Source organism: Rhinoraja longicauda, chromosome 26, assembly GCF_053455715.1.
Source record: "Rhinoraja longicauda isolate Sanriku21f chromosome 26, sRhiLon1.1, whole genome shotgun sequence".
In the NCBI taxonomy this organism is placed as follows: Eukaryota; Metazoa; Chordata; class Chondrichthyes; order Rajiformes; family Arhynchobatidae; genus Rhinoraja; species Rhinoraja longicauda.
In genome coordinates, this window is record NC_135978.1 from 32,766,342 (window position 1) to 32,785,328 (window position 18,987).

Below are 18,987 nucleotides of genomic sequence, written 5' to 3' on the forward strand. Positions count from 1 at the left end.
CAGGTGAGACAGAGATGGCACAGTGGCACAACTGGTAGACCTGCTGCCTCGCAGCAGCTTGGTACAATCCTGACCTCGGGTGCTGTCTGTGTGGAGTTTGCACGTTCTTCCTGCAACCCTGTGGGTTTGTAGGGTTTGTAGGTTAATTGGCCTTGGTAAAATGTCCCTGTCGGAGGAGTGGATGAAAAATTGGGATATCGTAGAACTAATGTTAACGGGTGATCAATGGTCAATGTGAACTCGGTGGACCAAAGACCTGTTTCCATCTGTATCTCTAAACTAAACAGAGGTTCACGTACTCCTCCTCTAACCTCGCCCACTGCCTTCGGTGATCCCCGGTGTGGCGTCTTTTGCATGGGTGACACCATGTGTAAATGTGGCTATGCTTTCCCAAGCAACCTGCACTCTGCCTGCCAGTCTTCTGGAGCTCTCCGCTGCAGCAGTTTCCAGCTCCCTATGTTTTTATTTAAATATACTGAAGAGCTGGACGACTGCATTTCCAAATTGTGAACAGTCTCAGGAATGGAACCTGTCATAACCAGGGGAGGACGTGCATAGCAAAATTACATATTTTGTTCCCTGGGGGTCAAGAACAAGCTAGCTGCCCAATAGCCAGCAGTTTAATGGCAGCTGTTGTTGAAACAAGCTTTCTTTAACTTCCAAGTTCTTTGTTTAATGTCTCAAATTTAACTTCCTCGGCTGTCATAATGGAATCCAAAGTATGTCCCTTGATCAGTGTTCAATGGTAAGAGTTCAATTCCAAACTGCCCCACCTCGACTTATAGAGGTGTACAAAATCATGAGAGGAATAGATCGGGTAGAAGCACAGAGTCTCTTGCCCAGAGAAGGGAAATCGAGAACCAGAGGACATGTGAGGGGTGAAAGATTTAATAGGAAACTGAGGGGTAACCTTTTCACACAAAGAGTGGTGGGTGTTTGGAATGAGCTGCCGGAGGGGATAGTTGAGACAGGTACTATTGCAATATTTAAGAAACATTTAGACAGGTACATGGATAGGACAGGTTGAGAGGAATATGAGCCAAACACAGGCAGGTGAGACTAGTGTGGATGGGACATGTTGGCTGGCATGGACAAGTTGGGCCGAAGGGCTTGTTTCCACACTGTAAGCCTCTATGACTCTTAACGGGTCTGGATGCAGGCGTAGGAGTTTTGATCACCTCCCATTGAAGGAGCTGAGAATGAGGGAGGCAACAGGAGAGGATTGGAGCTGCAGTCCCGCAGCAGCTAGCCAGTCCATCTGCCCCTCTCTCAAATGCTCCTTCATATGTCCAGACCACCCATTAGTTAAAGAGGAAGAAAGTTAAGCAAGAGTCTTTGCACATTCATTCTCATTAATCACAATCACCCAGCCAAGGATGGGTAACCTCAGGGTGTTGGCAGGGAAGATTGGGATGTGGTGCACAAATTATAAGGACAGAAAGGCAGAGTAGGCAACAGACGAGGTGAAGGTGAATGAGATCAGTATAGACAGGCATTGAGGCGATGGGATGAAAGGTCTGTTTCTGGGCTGTATCACCCAGATCAGAATAACAAATTTACACTCGCATTTGATTTCTCCAAGTATCTTCTCATCGCTATGACATGCCGAATGTGGATGCAATTGAAGTGATTAGTCCTGCAAACTCTCCAGTACAATCACAGGAGAAGCCTGACTCTTTCCAGCAGGAGACCCACAAGCCTTCCCAGGGAGAAGGTAAATTGTAATCTATCGAAATACTCTCACTTTCCCATATCCATTGTATGTAATTCACACTGCATACACTTGCAACCCTTTGTACACATGTACATAAAGATGGAGACACAAGAGGCTGCAGATGCTGAAATCTGGAAACTCGAGCAGTATACGTGGAGGTTGCCTGACCTGCTAAGTTCCTCCAGCTGTTTGTTTTGTGCTCCATGATTGTGTGTAGGATTCACCCGTAACATACTTAGTATGTACCCAGGATCTGACTTGGAGCAATGCCTTGTCCTGACATAGAAAGTACAGAAAATAGGGGAGATAGATTAGATGGGACAACTTGGTCGGCATGGACGTTGGGGCAAAGGGCCTGTTTGCATGCTATTTTACACTATGACTAATGAGATAGAATCATACAGCATGGAAACAAGTTCTTTGGGACAGCTTGCCCACGCTGACCAAGATACCCTGTCTACACTAGTCCCACCTGCCCACGTTTGGCCCATATCCCTCCAAACCTGTCCTATCCATGTACCTGTCCAAATGTTTTTTAAATGTTGTTATTATACCTACCTAACTACCTCCTCTGGCAGCTCGTTCCATATACCCACCACCCTCTGTGAGAAAAAGTTGCCCCTCAAATTCCTATTAAACCTTTCTCCTCTCACCTTAAACCTATGTTCTCTGATTGTTGATTTCCCTATTTTGGTTAAAAGACTCTGCTTTCACCCTTTTCGTCCCCTCATGATTTTATGCACCTCTACAAGATCACGCTCCGGCCTCCTGCTTTGCAAGGAATAAAGTCCTAACCTGCCCAACCTCTCCATGTAGTTCAGGCCCTCAAGTCCTGGCAACATCCTCGTAAATCTTCTCTGCACTCTTTCCAGCTTAATGACAGCCATCATCTAACAGTGTGATCAAAACTGAACACTATACTCTTTTAGAACTGTAACATAACGTCCCAACCTGTATACTCATGACTTCCCTGACTGATGAAGGCTAGCGTTCCAAAAGCCTTCTCCATCACCCTATCTTACCTGCAACACCACTTTCAACGTGTAGAAAGTAACTGCTGGTTTACACCGTAGATAGACAGAAACTGAAGAAGGGTCTCGACCCGAAACATCACCTACAGTGCCCTCCATAATGTTTGGGACAAAGACCCATCATTTATTTATTTGCCTCTGTGCTCCACAATTTGAGATTTGTAATAGAAAAAATCACATGTGGTTAAAGTGCACATTGTCAGATTTTAATAAAGACCATTTTTATACATTTTGGTTTCACCATGTAGAAATTACAGCTATGTTTATATATAGTCTCCCCATTTCAGCGCACCATAATGTTTGGGACACAGCAATGTCGTGTAAATGAAAATAGTCCTGTTTAGTATTTTGTTGCATATCCTTTGCATGCGATTCATGGACATCACCAGTTGCTTCTCTGGTGATGCTCTGCCAGGCCTGTATTGCAGCCATCTTTAGCTTATGCTTGTTTTGAGCACACCTTGCTGTAGAATGAACCGCCAGCCAATGAGTTTTGAGGCATTTGTCTGAACTTGAGCTGATAGGATGTGTCTATACACTTCAGAATTCATTATGCTACTACCATCAGCAGTTGTAGATAAGTGAGTCAGTACCTTCAGCAGCCATACATGCCCAGGCTATTACACCCCCACTACCGTGTTTCACAGATGAGGTGGTATGCTTTGGATCTTGGGCAGTTCCTTCTCTCCTCCATACTTTGCTCTTGCCATCACTCTGATATAAGTTAATCTTCGTCTCATCTGTCCACAAGACCTTTTTCCAGAACTGTGGTTGCTCTTTTAAGTACTTCTTAGCAAACTGTAACCTGGCCATCCTATTTTTGCAGCTAACCAGTGGTTTGCATCTTGCAGTGTAGCCTCTATATTTCTGTTCATGAAGTCTTCTGTGGACAGTGGTCATTGACAAATCCACACCTGACTCCTGAAGACTGTTTCTGATCTGTCGGACAGGTGTTTGGGGATTTTGCTTTATGATAGAGAGACATCTTCTGTCATCAGCTGTGGAGGTCTTCCTTGGCCTGCCAGTCCCTTTGCGATTAGTAAGTTCACCTGTGCTCTCTTTCTTCGTAATGATGTTCCAAACAGTTAATTTTGGTAAGCCTAAGGTTTGGCTGATGTCTCTAACAATTTTATTCTTGTTTCTCAGTCTCAAAATGGCTTCTTTGACTTTCATTGGCACAACTTTGGTCCTCATGTTGATAAACAGCAATAAAAGTTTCCAAAGGTGATGGAAAGACTGGAGGAAAGACTAGGTGCTAAGACCTCTCTTCTACCTGCATTATGGAGGCAATTACAAACCTGAGCAATTACAAACCTGTGAAGCCATGTGTCCCAAAAATTATGGTGCCCTGAAATGGGGGAACTACGTATAAACACAGCTGTAATTTCTACATGGTGAAACCAAAATGAATAATAACAGCCTTTATTAAAATCTGACAATGTGCACTTTAACCACAAATTGTGGAGCACAGAGGCAAATAAATAAATGATGGGTCTTTGTCCCAAACATTATGGATGGCACTGTATTCCTTTTCTCCAGAGATGCTGCCTGACCTGCTGAGTTACTCCAGGATTTTGTGTCTTTTCTACAACACTTTCAATGATAGCTTACCTGAGCTTTCCCTCATATCCACCTTCCTGCAGTGTATGTGCTTGGCCCGCTCTTCCTCCAGCAGCATGTTTTTTGCTCCACACGAATCGTTGCCCATGTATAAGTTTCGCCCACAATCTCAATAGGGATGATTTTACACTAAATGTCCCCATGGACAAAAATTGTCGCTCTTACCTCAAATGGCAACGTATTTCACAAAATGCTGGAGTAACTCAGCAGGTCAGGCAACATCTCAGGAGAGAAGGAATGGGTGATGTTTTGTCTCGAGACCCTTCTTCAGACCCGAAACGTCACCCATTCTTTCTCTCCTGAGATACTGCTTGACCTGCTGAGTTACTCCAGCATTTTGTGAAATAAATACCTTCGATTTGTACCAGCATCTGCAGTTATTTTCTTACACTCAAATGGCAACGTGGTCAGCTTCAACTACTGTCTTGAGCAGTATATTCCAGGTACTCTGCGTGGGTCTCCCTCATATCCCTTGTGTTTTAGTTTAGTTTACAGATACAGCGCGGAAACAGACCCTTCGGCCCAGCGAGTCCGCACCGACCAGCAATCCCCGCACATTAACACTATCCTACACATACAGGGGACAATTTACCAAGCCAATTTACATACCTGTACATCTTTGGAGTATGGGAGGAAACCAAAGATCTCTGATAAAACCCATGCGGTCATGGGGAGAACTTGCAAACTTCGTACATACAGCACCCGTAGTCGGGATGGAACCCGTGTTTCTAGCGCTGTAAGTCAATAACTCTACTGCTGCGCCACTGTGCTGCCCACTGTGTATTTCTTCCCCTTTAGTTTAAATCTCTGTCCTTTAGTTTTATCTGCATCTGATGTGAGGAAACATTTCTTGCAGTCTGCCCTATCTATACCCCTCCCCGTGTTATATCCCTCAGTCACGTCTCCTCCACTCCAGGGAGAATAACCCAGCCACTCCAGTCTCTCCGGTCTCTCAGAACTGAGCTGCTCTATCCCAGGCAACATCCCGGAGAATCTCCTCTGCATCCTCTCTAGCGCCATTATATCTTTCCAATAGTGTGATGACACTGAACGCTGAGCACTGAGCTTGGGTATTTGTTTATTTTAAAGGTGAACCAAACCCTCGGATGTTTGATGCAGCCATGGGTCGATACAGAATGATGCAAAAATCCCCATCTCCACAGCAACAGCAACAGCAACAGCAACAGCAACAGCCACCATCCTCACAGGCTGACAGCGGGTATCCTTCTGTTTCCAACCCTCAGGTTACCAAAACACACAAATTGATCACTCTTGCTGACCACATCCATGTAAGTAAGGCAGACTGCCTTCTGTCTGTGTGCAATCCTCCCCGCCATCCCCTCTCTCCCATCCCCTCACTCCCCATCCCCTCTCTCCCATCCCTCCCCCCCATGCACCCTCCCCCTCCATGCACTCTCCCCATCCCCTCCCCCCATCCCCTCTCCCCCCCCCATCCCCTCTCCCCCACCATCGCCTCTCCCCATCCCCTCTCCCCCCCCATCCCCTCTGCCCTTCTGCTCTCTTCCTACTTCTTTTCTCCTTTCTCATCTCCTCTCCGTCATCTCTCCTCTCCCTTTTCTCCACTCTCCTTCCCTACAACTTTCTCCCCAGACCTACTGCCCCCTTCCCAGACCCTCTCCTGTTTCTCACCCTTCCTGTCACTCCCTTAACCCCCATCTCCTCTTCCCCCCAATCCCATTCATTGGTCAGGGCATTAAGAGTAAAAATCAAGAAGTCATGTTGGAGCTGTATAAATACTCAGTTGTTTTATATTTGGAGTATTGTGTCCAGTTCTGGCAGCCTATTGCAGGAAGAATGTGAAGGCTTTGGAGATTGTTGCCTGGATTGGCGAATGTTAGCTCTCAGGCGAGGTTGCACAAACTAGGATTGTTTTTTTCTGGAGCGTCAGAGGCTGATGGGTGAACTGATAGATGTTTATACAAATATGCGAGGCATAGGTAGGGTTGGCAGTCTGAGCCTTTTCCCCAGAGTTAGAATGTCTAAGACTAGAGGGCATAGTTTAAGGTGAGAGGGGAAAAGGTTTAAAGGAGATGTGTGGGGCAGGTTTTTGACACAGAGTGGTGAGTGCCTGGACCGTGCTGACGGGGGTGATGGTGGAAGCAGATATAACAGTGGCGTTTAAGCAGCATCTGGACAGACACTTGAGCAAGCAGTGAATGGAAGGATGTAGAGGGATATGGTTTAATTTGGCATTATCTGTTGGCTCGTAGACATTTTGGCTGGAAGGCCTGTTCCTGTGCGGTACTGTTCTTTCTTCCCTTCCTCCTCCCACTCCCTCCCTCCTATTCTCCATCCCTCCCTTTCTCTTCTCCCCCAAATCGTCTTCTCCCAGTCCCTCCCTTTTCCTTTCCTTCCCTCCCCAAATCCCTCTTCTCCCACCCAATACAATCGATATTGTCAATGGTGGGTAGATAAAAACATTTACCTACCTGCTCATTTGTTGCTGTGTTCTTAAACTTGTGAGCGGTGTACATTTACTCAAGGTTTGGTTCTAAAGTACTTTTGATCTTTTTTTTGAAGCACATTATCACACAGGACTTTGCCCGAAACCAAGCCAGCAGCCCGTTATCACAGCAGCCGCCAGTGTCCACTTACCAAACTGCATCTACAGTGGCATCCAACCGAGGAAAGGTTTCCACCCATTACAGTGCAGACTCTCAGCCACAGAACAGTCAGAGCACCCTCCACCAGAGGCCACCCTCCAGGGTCTCCCCCGAGAACCCAGCAGAGAAAGGCAGAGGGAGGTAAGCAAGCAGTTGGTTAATAAATCATGTTTAGCTTTGTTTTGTGGTTCGTTCTGCACACAAGATTAACAGTGCACATCGGTCAGCACAAGTGGAACGGGGATGTCATCTTGCCGTGTATGAGGCTGGCATTGTCAATAATGCTGGAGTAACTCAGCGGGACAGGCAGCATCTCTGGAGAGAGAAGGAATTGTTGACGTTTCAGGACGAGACCCTTCTTCAGACTCCGACCCGAAACGCCACCCATTCCTTCTCTCCAGAGATGCTGCCTGTCCCACTGAGTTACTCCAGCATTTGGTGTCTATCTTCAGTGTAAACCAACATCTGCAGTTCATTCCTGTACATTGTCAGAAGCAATCTACCGATACAGTGCCTGTAGGATCCTTTGGCATGTGCTTTTGTTGTTGTATTACTCCTGACTCTTCTGTTTGCTGCGTTGGAGACTGCAAACTGCACTGCTCATTGCTGCACCTTGACTGCAGGTTCTTTCAGTCTTTGGAAATTACTGTCTTTAGTTCTTGTGTCCAGCCACGTTCATAACTCCAGGTTCTTGTGCAGGCATCGTTATCAACTGATGCACACAAAGTTAGAGTACTTCTTGGATGCTTGTCTTGATGACCTTGCCTCGTTATCTATACGGACAGTATGAAGCAAGAGAAATTGGAGCTCTATCTGTAGAATGATAATGAAGTGGACCGCCAATTAAGCACGAGTGTGAGGAATGGTCTGTGCCTCTGTGGTGTAGAACCTTGCTGCCAGGGGTTAGGGTCAGGCTTCCACTTTAGGTCTGAGATACCACTGAGTCTGTTGAGACTAATGGGGATCTTTTCCTTATCACACACAGGCCTGGGAAATCCCCAGAACGAAGCCACGTTGCATCAGAACCTTATGAGCCTATCTCTCCACCCCAGCCCCCTGCCACCCTAGAGAAGCAGGAGAGTGTAGTGCAGCCTCCTCAGCCAAGGGACAGGGAAGCAAAGCCCACTGAACAGAGGTAGGTGAGTGTGTGGAGCGTAGGCCTTCTGGGCTTCCTGAACCTTTCCCGTGCACATCTGTTCCAGCTGCTGTTTGTTGTGGGATGTGAATGTGAATTGCATTTGGCAGCCATTCTACTATTAATGAACTGACCAGATTTAGATTGTGACATTGAATGGCAAACTTACATTTTTAGTAAGAATGCTTTGGTAATTTTTAATTTGTCGCATTTTCATCCGTCTTGGAATCCCGATATTTGCACTTGTTTCTTTTTTTGCGTGTGTCTGTCCAATTCTCTGTCCTACTAATGTTGCTTATTGATGTTGTGGAATTCCTACGATTCTTTTGCTGATATTTTCTGCACGTTGTGTTTCTTTCTGTCTTGGCTTGCTTTTCCCACTGGTAGGTTCTGCCACGGTTTTCCTTCTTGCCGCCACTCAACTCAGTCCTTGTCTCTCTGCGTTTTCCAGTGTTGTGCTTAATGCATCGGTTTATGCCGGAAGTTTTTTCTGCTGATGTAGCCATTAAGCAACACCCTTTGTTAGTAAGGGCAGTTCAGGGGAACAGTGGTGATGGAGGAGAGGCAATCCTGAGAGTTTGAGCTGCAGTTGGTCCTGTAGTTGCACCTCTGGTACAGATGCAAACCAGATGTGGCAGAAACTACTCCAATCCTTTGAGAGTAATAGGTCAAAGCAGTATACAAAATTGTAAACCTTTTGAGAAAAGCAAACTTGACTTTGAAGCCTTTTGAATGTTGCTGGTGTCCACTTCCCCACAGTTACTCCTGTGTATCAGTTTGACCTCTCACCTTTGCCATCCTGCAGGCTACCCCCAAGTAATGAATGGCTTCCGATGCCGTTGCTTGTGCGAAGAGGTCGTGCCCCAGATTCTGCTGCAAGGTACCGACTGCTTAAACCTCCCGGGTGTGAACTAACATTGAATGCAGTCAGGCGTTGATGTGTGTGTAGGCTGTGCTGCCAGGGTGATAGGACTCCCATCCTCTCGCTTTCCTCACAGAGACAGCCAGACTGGACAACCGCAGCATGTGCTCCCTCATTAGTTCTGTCTCTCCAGTTTCTGGAAACAACAGTGGCAGTAACAAATACCCATTGCGTGGTGGTTTCTGTAGTCTTTGCAAGTCAGCCACAGTAGGAATTTAGACCATGCAGCTTTTTGCACAGCTGGCAGAATCACATTCCAGGCAGCTGAATGTCCGTAATGTTTGAGCTCCCTTGATGCCACAAAGCTGAGAAGCAAATCATCAGACAAAGGATGTGCTGCAGTAACCCATTCCTGTCACCAGAAAGCACTGTTCTCCAGTTATTTAGTCTAGTTTACTTTAGCGATACCAGGCCCTTCGGCCCACCGAGTCCGTGCCGACCAACAATCACCGCACATTCGCACTATCCTACACTTTAAGGACAATTTTTTACAATTTTACTGGAATTTGGAATGTTGGAGGAAACCAGAACACCCGGAGAAAACATTCGGGGAGAACGTACAAACTCCGTACAGACAGCATCTGTGGTCAGGATCAAATCCAGGTCTCTGGCGCTGTAATACAGCAACTCTACTGCTGTTCCCCAGAACAAACTAGAACGTCAGGCAGTGCCTTCCTAACCCCATTGCTGGCTCTGTTAAGATTTGTACTGACTTTTAGGTCATCCCTCAATCCCTGAAATTCAGAAGAATACATGCCACGTGTATGCAACTTGTCTCCTCAAGTTAACACTTGATGCCCAGTTTCTATCCGTCACCACACTCTGCCTCCAGTACATCGGGTTAGTGCGGCCATGCCCTTCATTTCTCCTTGTGATTTTTGTGATGTAATTAACTGTTTCCTTTTGTTAGGTAACTTGTCTTTTCCTGCGGAAGCAGTGCAGAGAAGGGTGACTCTTGGGATGAATGAGTAGATGTACAGAGAGATTAAGCAGCTCAGGCCCCAATAACCACTGTGGTTGCAAAGTGATCTGATTGAAACAAATGATCCTGAAGGAGACTGGTGCTGAGAGGATGTTTACCCTAGTGAAGGTATCTCCAACTAACGGGAGAGTTGGACAATAAGAAGGTGTCTACCTGAAGTGGAAGGTAGTACCTCTTTGGAGTTCTCTACCCCAGAGAGTTGTAGACTTTGAGTCACTGAATATATCGAGAGCAGAGTATTTGAACTCGGAGGGAGTTAAGGGGTGTGGGAAGAGCAGGGACATCTTGCAGAGGCCAAGAATGAATCAACCTCAATCTTGGTGAATGGCGGAACAGTTTTGATTGGCTAATTGATCTAATCCTGTTTTCTGTGTCCTCCATTAACCTTTCTTTTCAACATATTTGATTTGATATTTGAGTATGGATTTTGTTTTGACATTGCTGCATAGAAGGTTGCTGCACAAGGTAATGCACACATGTTCAGTGAGGGAAAGGCCCAAGTCATGATTGTACGGACTAGCGGTGCAGGCACAAAGTGCAAATGGCCCAACATCTCTCTGTGTTTCTACTGCCGTGGATGGGGAATTAGCTACCGGATAGAAACCAGAGTCATGTAGACGGGTCATTCACAAACTGGCAATTAGGAGCGGTGAAGTCCCACGGGGATCAGTGCCGGGGATTCAGTTGTTCAGAATCTATTTCAAGGACCTAGATGAAGAGACCAAGTGTTATGGAGTCATACAGCATGGAAACAGGCCCACACCAACCCAACGTGCCCATCTACACTAGACCCACTGCCTGCCTTTGGCCCATATCCCTCTAACCCTATGCTGTTCATGTACCTGTCTAAATGCTTCTTAAACGTTGTGAATCTGCAGCCAGATTTGCTGATGATACAAGGATGGGTGAGTTGGCAAGTTCTGAGGACACAAAGAGCCTGCCAAAGGGACATTAAGCGCACAAAAAGCAGGCAGATCACATCTAGGGTAGGAAAAAGGCTGTCCACTGTGGTGGGAAGAATCAAAAAAGCAAATGATTTAAGTGGATCAGCGGTAGAATTGCTGCCTTACAGTGCCAGCGAACCGGGTTAAATCCTGACTATGGGTGCTGACTGGGTGGAGTTTGTATGTTCTACCTGCGAGTTTCCTCCGGGTGCTCCGGTTTCCTCCTACATTCCAAAGACGTGCAGGTTTGACAGTTAATTGGCTTCTGTAGAGTATCCCTAGTGTGTAGGATAGAACGGGTGATCGATGGTCAGTGTGGACCGATGGGCCTGTTGCTATGCTGTATCTCTAAACTAAACTAGGATGAGACTGCAAAATACTGCAGCTCTAGTACAGTATTTGAAACCCAAAGGATTTACATGCTGGTACAGAAACTAATTATGAAGGATAATGGAACGTTGGCCTCCATTGTAAGGGATACTACGCATAACACAGTGAAGTTTTAATGCAGCTGTACAAGGTGCTGGTGAGACTTTCAGAGCGGCTGTTTTGGGAGTGGCTGTGTTTGAGAAATACATGCTGAGGCTTTGGCCAGTGAGGCTCTTGCCAGGGGGCTGAGCAGAGGTATTGGTGAGAACTATAGGGTCTGTTAACTTCAGACCGTGGCAGTTAGAGCAGTGGAATGCTCATCCTGTAGTATGCAGGTCAGGGAAACTTCCCGGGACCCAGGTGACCACACCTGTAGGAGATATGCCCAGCTGCAGCTCCTGACTGACCGCGTCAGGGAACTGAAGCTGGACTTGGATGCAACCAGTAGTTGGGAGACCTGCAGGAAAGGTAAAGGGAGTGGACAGACGGTGCAGGGTTCCCTGTGGTCACTGAATATATTGAGAGCATTTGAACATTTGAACTCGGAGGGAGTTAAGGTTTGTGGGAAGAGGAGGAACGTCTTGCTGAAGCCAAGTTTGGATCCACCTCAATCTTGGAGAATGGCTGAACAGTTTTGAGTGGCTGATTGACCTAATCCTGTGTCCTCCTGTTTCCCTTTTTTTCCACATTTTTTATTTGATATTTGAGTGTTTTTTATTTTGTCATCTGCTAAAGATTACTGCAGAAGCTAATGCATGCATGTTGAGTGAGAGCGAGGCTCAGCCATGATTGTACGGACTAGCGGTGTAAAGTGTCAATGGCCCAGTGTTGCCATGGATGGGAGATGGGCCATTGCCCTCAGTAACAAGCATACCTCTTTGGATACTGTGGGGGATGGCCTTTCAATGGGGAGCAGCAGCAGCTGGATCTGTGGCACCTCTGAGGGTCAGCAGGGAAGGGTGGAGTGAAGACAGAGCCATTGTGATAGGAGACTCAGGGTAGTTAGAAGGACAGACAGGATGAGACACCAGCAGTGTTGCCTCCCTGGTCTCAGGTTGAAGGTGTCTTGAGAACAAGACTTACCAAAAGGGTAGTGGGATACAGAAACATCTTTAAGTTGTTTTCTACCTTATAACCGTCAATATTAGAACTCTTCTACATGGAACAGAGAACAGGCCCTATGTCCCTCAATGTCTGTATCGAACATGATGCCAAGACCATCTTTTATCTAACTGCAATAGAACATAATTCTTACCTCAATAAATAGTCATCATATGTTAAGGACTAAATGATTTGTGCTTCTTTGACTTGATTGGAGAAGGATTTTGGGGAGAGGATTCTAGAGGAAGAGGGTGAAACTGGAGGTGCTAGTTCACCAGTTCATTGCCCACTTCTGCTTCCTCGACTTGATGCCCAGGGCATCCTGGTTGTGGTTTGTCGGTGGTAACTGCAGTCACGTTGTCTTTTTCTTGAATTTGTCTTGTCTTCTTGTGCAGCTTTGCTCTCAATAGTTCTTGGTGGCAAGTCGTAGAATGCCGCCTGCTCCTGGCTAACTTTGCAGTGGTCACAATGATCGCCACGTCTTTGCAGGATGTTGATTGATCAACTATCTCCTGAAGATTTGGAACTGTAAAGACAATTTGAAATTCTGAATCCTCTCCATCACTATCTGCTGTAACGTCCTCCTGGAATGTTTGCCTGCCTATCAATGAAAGGCTTACAATGGTACTCCAACCATTCATGATTATTTTCTTCAACTTCATTGAAGCCTGCTTCCTTTAGCAGTTGTACGGTGCATTCCCAAAGTGACCTGAATGAGAATTGGCTTTGTCAAAGCCAGTAAAAGAATGCACTGCATCAGCATAAACTTTCTTCCTGCAACCGTTTGTTAGCTGACAAGATTATACCAGGAATAGCCAGGCAATGTAACAGCATTGTAAGTGTTGAACTGTTTCCAAAATTCCTGCACTGTTAAGGTTTTGGGCTGCTGCTGATGGAGGTGCTGCTGCTGCTCCGAGACTCTGCGACCTGTTACTTCTTCCACTCGGGGGCCTTCGTGCTTGCTCTCCTTCCCCTTCACCATCTCCATCTGCTGAGTCTGCAGCATCGACCAGCGCTGCCAGGGCATCGGCTGCTGTGCTGAAGCGAGAGGCGGATATTCCTTGTGCGATGGAGAGGGCTCCTTGTGGGACTTGCCTGTCAGCAGAAATATCATTGTATTTTAATGGAATGCCAAAACTATGTCTCAGAAGTATTCCTGTGTCAGATGTTGCACCTGAACACATTCCTGAGAGAGGTCTGCATGCATACAACATAACAAACTGTAGACACAAAATGCTGGAGTAACTCAGTGGGTCAGGCAGCATCTCTGGAGAGAAGGAATGGGTGACTTTTTGGGTCGAGACCCTACCTTCAATTTAAACCAGCATCTGCAGGTCTTTCCTACACACTAAGGTTTTGGGCTGGATCAGTGTCCATAATTAACTTATGTAATATCCTTCTCAAGTAATGCCTTGAACGTGGCAATAACACCCTAATCCATAGGTTGCGGAAGAGATATCACCTGTGGTGCCATGATAAAGATTTCACTTTAGAGTTTCACAATGAACATCGAGGCAGCAGCATTGTCTAATATGGGATGTCTTTCTCCTTCTTCGCTCTTTCCTCTCCCAATTCCTTTAAGAGGTCTGCATGTGGACGAGGCTTTCTCCTGAATGAAGCTGAGCAGTGTGTGTTTTCCTTGTTGAGATCCTCCACGCAAACTGCAAGCCATTTTATCCATAATCACACCTCTTGTTGTATCACCAGAATGTTTTACTGCAACTGGAGCACACTCATGTAACTTTTCAGCCTTACTAAAGCAGGGACTGTCATCGGAGGGGGGGGGGGGGGGGGGGGGGGGGCTGCGTATTCAACACAGGACTCATACATTTCTCACATGGTGATTTATAATTTACATTTTAATATCCTGCCACCAACTCACACGCTGCTTTTATGGGTTTATCTGAATCATCCTACCATCAACTAGAGAGCAGTCCTGAGCTACAATCTACCTCATTGAAGACCCTCAGACTATCTTTAATCAGACTTTACTGGACTTTATCTTGCACTAAACGTTATTCCCTTTATCACGTACCTGTACACCGTGGATGGCTCGATTGTAATCATGTGTAGTCTTTCCGCAACAAAAGTTTTTCACTGCACCTCAGTACACGTGACAATAAACTAGACTAAAAGACACTGACACTTTGTTTCTGCGTGTCAGCCACTCGCAGTGCAGGGCTTGCACTTGTATGTTGTGGTTGTAGTGCACAATAAGCCAATGTGTCTAAGTGCTGCAGTAGTCAGCAGGCAGGGAGAGAGCATCACCCCACATTTTGCTGGGATATTCCGCTAAATGAAAGGTAGAGGGATTTCAATTAGTTATCAAGCAAATGCAGAGGTTTGACTAACTCGCAGCGATGCTCAGGAATAACGCGGTGATGTAAGTGCACAGGAACGTGTACCCTAAATGTCGTCGTCCCCCTTGTCTGCGGCATAAAGTACAAGACTACATGCTGCGGGGCGCCATTGAACCAATGAAGCAGCCAGCTCTCAAGCTTTCAGATAGGGACTCCCACGAAAGGGAATCTGGTAACTCCACACAGGCAGCACGTGACATCAGGTCTCAGACAGTGCAATCACACGTAGAAAGGGGGGTGAAGAACACTTTTGGCATGTTGCCCTTCATCAGTCAGGGAATTGAGTATAGAAGTTGAGACATTACGTTACATTTGTACAAAACGTTGATGAGGCTTCACTTGATATTGTTCATTTTGGTCACTCTGCCTTAGGAAAATTGCCATTAAGCTGAAATTAGGGGAAACACTTAATAGGAACCAGAGGTGCAACCTTTTCACACACAGGGTGGTGGGTGTATGGAACGAGCTGCTAGAGGAGGTAGTTGAGGCTGGTATGCCAACATTTAAAAGATCATTGGGATAGGGATGTGGATAGGAAAGGTTTAGAGAGAAATGGGCTCAACACATAAAATGGGACTAGCTTAGAGTTGGGCTGAAGGACCTATTTCCGTGCTGTATCACTCTGCCTTTCAATATTGCTCTATCTGTTAACGTTGTGGTGGCTGTTCTTTAAAGTCCCCTTCTTTGTCACTACATGGTTACCTAGAACTCACTGCTACTCTAAATATTGACCCGAAATGTGGAATCCCTCCTCCCTTGAGCAGGCATTACTCCTATCAAAAGTGCCAAATTCTTCGTCAGTTTCCTACATATTTTCTCTTACTACTTTCCATCATATATTACTTATGGAGTAAATGCAGCCAAACAGATTTTTATTTGCCCTGTTCTTTTGTAGTGTTCTAGTGTATCATGCAATATTTTATTTACATTCCCGTCACTCTGCTGAATATCGTTAACTAGAGATATGCTTTCAGCTACATCCCTAACCTCAGTCGAATCTGCAGATGCATCTTGCTCACTTACTTATTTTCCATGCTTTGTGCTTAAGTGTGCATGAAATGCAAGCTATCCTGTGTTAGGAAGCCTTGATTTCACATCCTCAAAAAGCAGCAGATTCTGCAAATCAGAAATAAAAAAGGACAAAAATTGAGAGAACTGCTCAGCAGGTCAGGCAGCATCTGTGGTAGAGAAACGCAGTCAATCCTGTCATCATCGTATTCTCCTCATGGAAATGTGTGTAAACCATTTAATCTCTTCAAAGGCATCCCTGTGTTCTGCATTATTCCATCTTCCTGTGGGTCTGTTCATATTTTGCACAAGAACAACTGAAGTCTGGCACCGGGCTGTAAACCTGCTTCCATTACATTAATAACATGTAGCATTAAACAAATCAAACTGAATCATTATAATCTTAATAACTCGCAGCCTTGTCGAGCATTGAACGTGACCGAGTCAGTTTGTTGCGTCAATAACTGTCTTGGTATTCTCCCTTTCTCCAGGAGTGACTCGCGGTCCCCAGGGAACATGGGTTATTTACCAGCGTTCTTCACCAAACTGGAAAATACTTCGCCAATGGTGAAGTCAAAAAAACAGGAGATATTTCGTAAGTTGAACTCTTCTGGTGGCGGGGATTCTGACATTGGTAAGTCAGCCTGTTCTCTTATTTTATTCACTGATATGTTTTTTAAAGTCCTGCTTATCTATTCTTCTAACTCACAAGACCCTTACAAACAACATATGTCCAGTGCCCACTTTTGCTTGGATGTGTCTAGGATGTGTTCTCTGCCTTTGTGTAATTCTCCATGGAAAGCAGAATGATCAGGGAGCCAAGGGTCCCATGGGTACACCAACCAAGTATCTCCTGCATAGTTGTAAATACAACATGACATTTCCCACTAAAACTGGCCAGATCAGTACGGCTCAACGTCACTTGAGAAGGTCCACCAAGGACAAGGCAGCCCACGAGAGTGGAACACTGACCACACCCTGAACATTCACTCCCTCTGCCACCAGCCCTGTGGCTGCAGTGGGTTCAAGTCACAAATGACATTGTGTTCGTTCACCCAGGACAAGGGCAGCGATCACAGGGCAACACCACCAGCTGCCGGTTCCCCTCCAGCTCACGCAACATACTGACTTAATTACACCACTGGTCCTTCACCATCAAACAGTGTGGAAACAGGTCCTTCAGCCTAACTTGCCCACACTGACCAACATGCCCCATCTACACTAGTCCCACATGCGTGCTTTTGGCCCTTATCCCTCTAAATCTGTCCTATCCATGTACCTGTCTAAATGTTTCCTAAACGTAGCGAGAGTCCCTGCCTCAACTACCTCCTCTGGCAGCTTGTTCCATACACCCACCACCCTTTGTGTAAACAAGTTACCCCTTAGGTTCCCATTAAATCTTTCCCCTCTCACCATAAACCTATGTTCTCTGGTTCTTGATTCCCCCTACTCTACGCAAAAGATTACAATTTTACCTGATCTATTCCACTCATGACTTTGTACATCTCTATAAGATTAGCCCTCACCCTGCACTCCTAGGAATAAAGGCGTAGCCTGCTCAACCTCTCACTGTGTGTAAATCCCAGAGCCCTGCACCCAACAATACCATGGGAGCACCTTCACAGAGGCACTGCAGCAGCACACCAACACTTCTTCAGGGCAGGCAGGAGTGGGAAATAAATGCTGGTCTTGCCAGCGATGTGCAGAAAGATAAGTGCACTCATTTAATTCAGAGATTCTGTGCAACTGAATGCTGCCTATTTGTACCTGAGAGGGCCTGAATGAGGAATAATAACTTGTTGCCCAGTAGCCTCTCGCCAGCCTTCGATATACAAGTTCCACTGACACATTTCCTTCCCATGCTCATTGTCGCTAGCGGAAATGGAGATGGTTGGGAGTGAAAACAGTTGGACCAATGTCCACCGAGGTGTGAATCTGCAGTGGAGATTTATTGTTGAACCTTGTACAATAATTCAGTGATACTTTCAATGGTACTTTATTGTGACATGCACCTACAGACAATGAAGTGCTTTGTTTTTCAAACTATAGATAGGCACAATCATAGATAAGTATAAAAGTGCAACGATTATAGTATAAGAATAGTAGATTTCACCGAGGCAGTACACAAAGTCACCACGCTTCTGGTGTCAATATGTCCCCCTCAAGTTTCAAGATTCTTAATAGAACAGAGTCTTGTCTTTGCCTTAAAGGCCCATTGTCTGGGTGGCGGCACTGGGTCGGTGTTGCAGGGGCTGACCTGGCCCATGTCCTTGTGTGTATTAACCAGCATACATGGAGGGAGATTGAGAATGCATAAGGAGTTGCTGGGGATGTGGGAGACCCGCAGTCTCAGATACATTGCACTGTGGAGTGATAAGATAATTAAACATTAACGGCCCCTGGATAATGAATGCTGTCGCCCGGTCATTGCAGGAGCCTAGCTGGAGGGCACTGCCATTCATTCTGTGGAAGAGCCTCTTTTCATTGGATTCCTTTTTAATCCAATTAAACCACTCATCAATAATCCACAGAAAATATTTCTCCCACATTTACGCAGCAGAAAGCTTGAGCAAAAACATTCAGAGAATATAAACCCAAATGAATATACAACTATTAGATTAAACTATTTTACAAGAAAACTGCTGAGAACGGTTTCTTGCCCAGCCCTGACCCAGCTCCAAGCTAAAACATAGAACAGTACAACACAAGAACAGGCTCTTCAGCCCAAACTTTCTGTGCCAAACATGATGCCAAGACCATCACTTATCTACCCACGCATGGTCCTATATCCCTCCATTCCCTGCATATCCATGTGCCTATCCAAAAGCCTCTTAAATGCCACTATCGTATCTGCCTTCACCGCCACCCCCAGACCAGTGTTCTAGACACTCACCACTCTCTGTATTAAAAAAAGTTGCTCTACACATCTCTGGTAAACTTTGCCTCTCCAGTATGCGATATTTCCACACTGGAAAAAGGTTCTGATTGTCTGTGCCTCTCATCATTTTATATACTTCTATCAAGTATTCCCTCAATCTCCAACGTTTCAGAAAAAACAATCCATGTTGTCCAACCTCTCCTTGTAGCTCATCCCATCCCAAGTCTGTCCCACCCCAAGTCTGTCCCTACTTTACATCCTTCCCCACCCCATGGCTGTGCCCACCCCACATCTGTCTT

General features: G+C 45.8%; 1 protein-coding gene across 21 annotated transcripts in view; it reads left to right on the forward strand.

Moving 5' to 3' along the window:
* The window catches only part of ncor1 (nuclear receptor corepressor 1), a 186,200-nt gene that overhangs the window by 154,528 nt on the left and 12,685 nt on the right, over window positions 1–18,987 (forward strand). For 18 of the 21 annotated variants that reach the window (XM_078422004.1, XM_078422003.1, XM_078422014.1 and 15 more), the window contains 6 exons: window positions 1,583–1,714; window positions 5,455–5,654; window positions 6,907–7,130; window positions 7,975–8,124; window positions 8,930–9,004; window positions 16,302–16,444. In XM_078422004.1, coding sequence (XP_078278130.1) covers window positions 1,583–1,714; window positions 5,455–5,654; window positions 6,907–7,130; window positions 7,975–8,124; window positions 8,930–9,004; window positions 16,302–16,444 — 924 coding nt within the window. The remainder of the gene's footprint in view (window positions 1–1,582; window positions 1,715–5,454; window positions 5,655–6,906; window positions 7,131–7,974; window positions 8,125–8,929; window positions 9,005–16,301; window positions 16,445–18,987) is intronic. The other 3 variants (XM_078422017.1, XM_078422013.1, XM_078422022.1) reach the window with 3 other exon arrangements.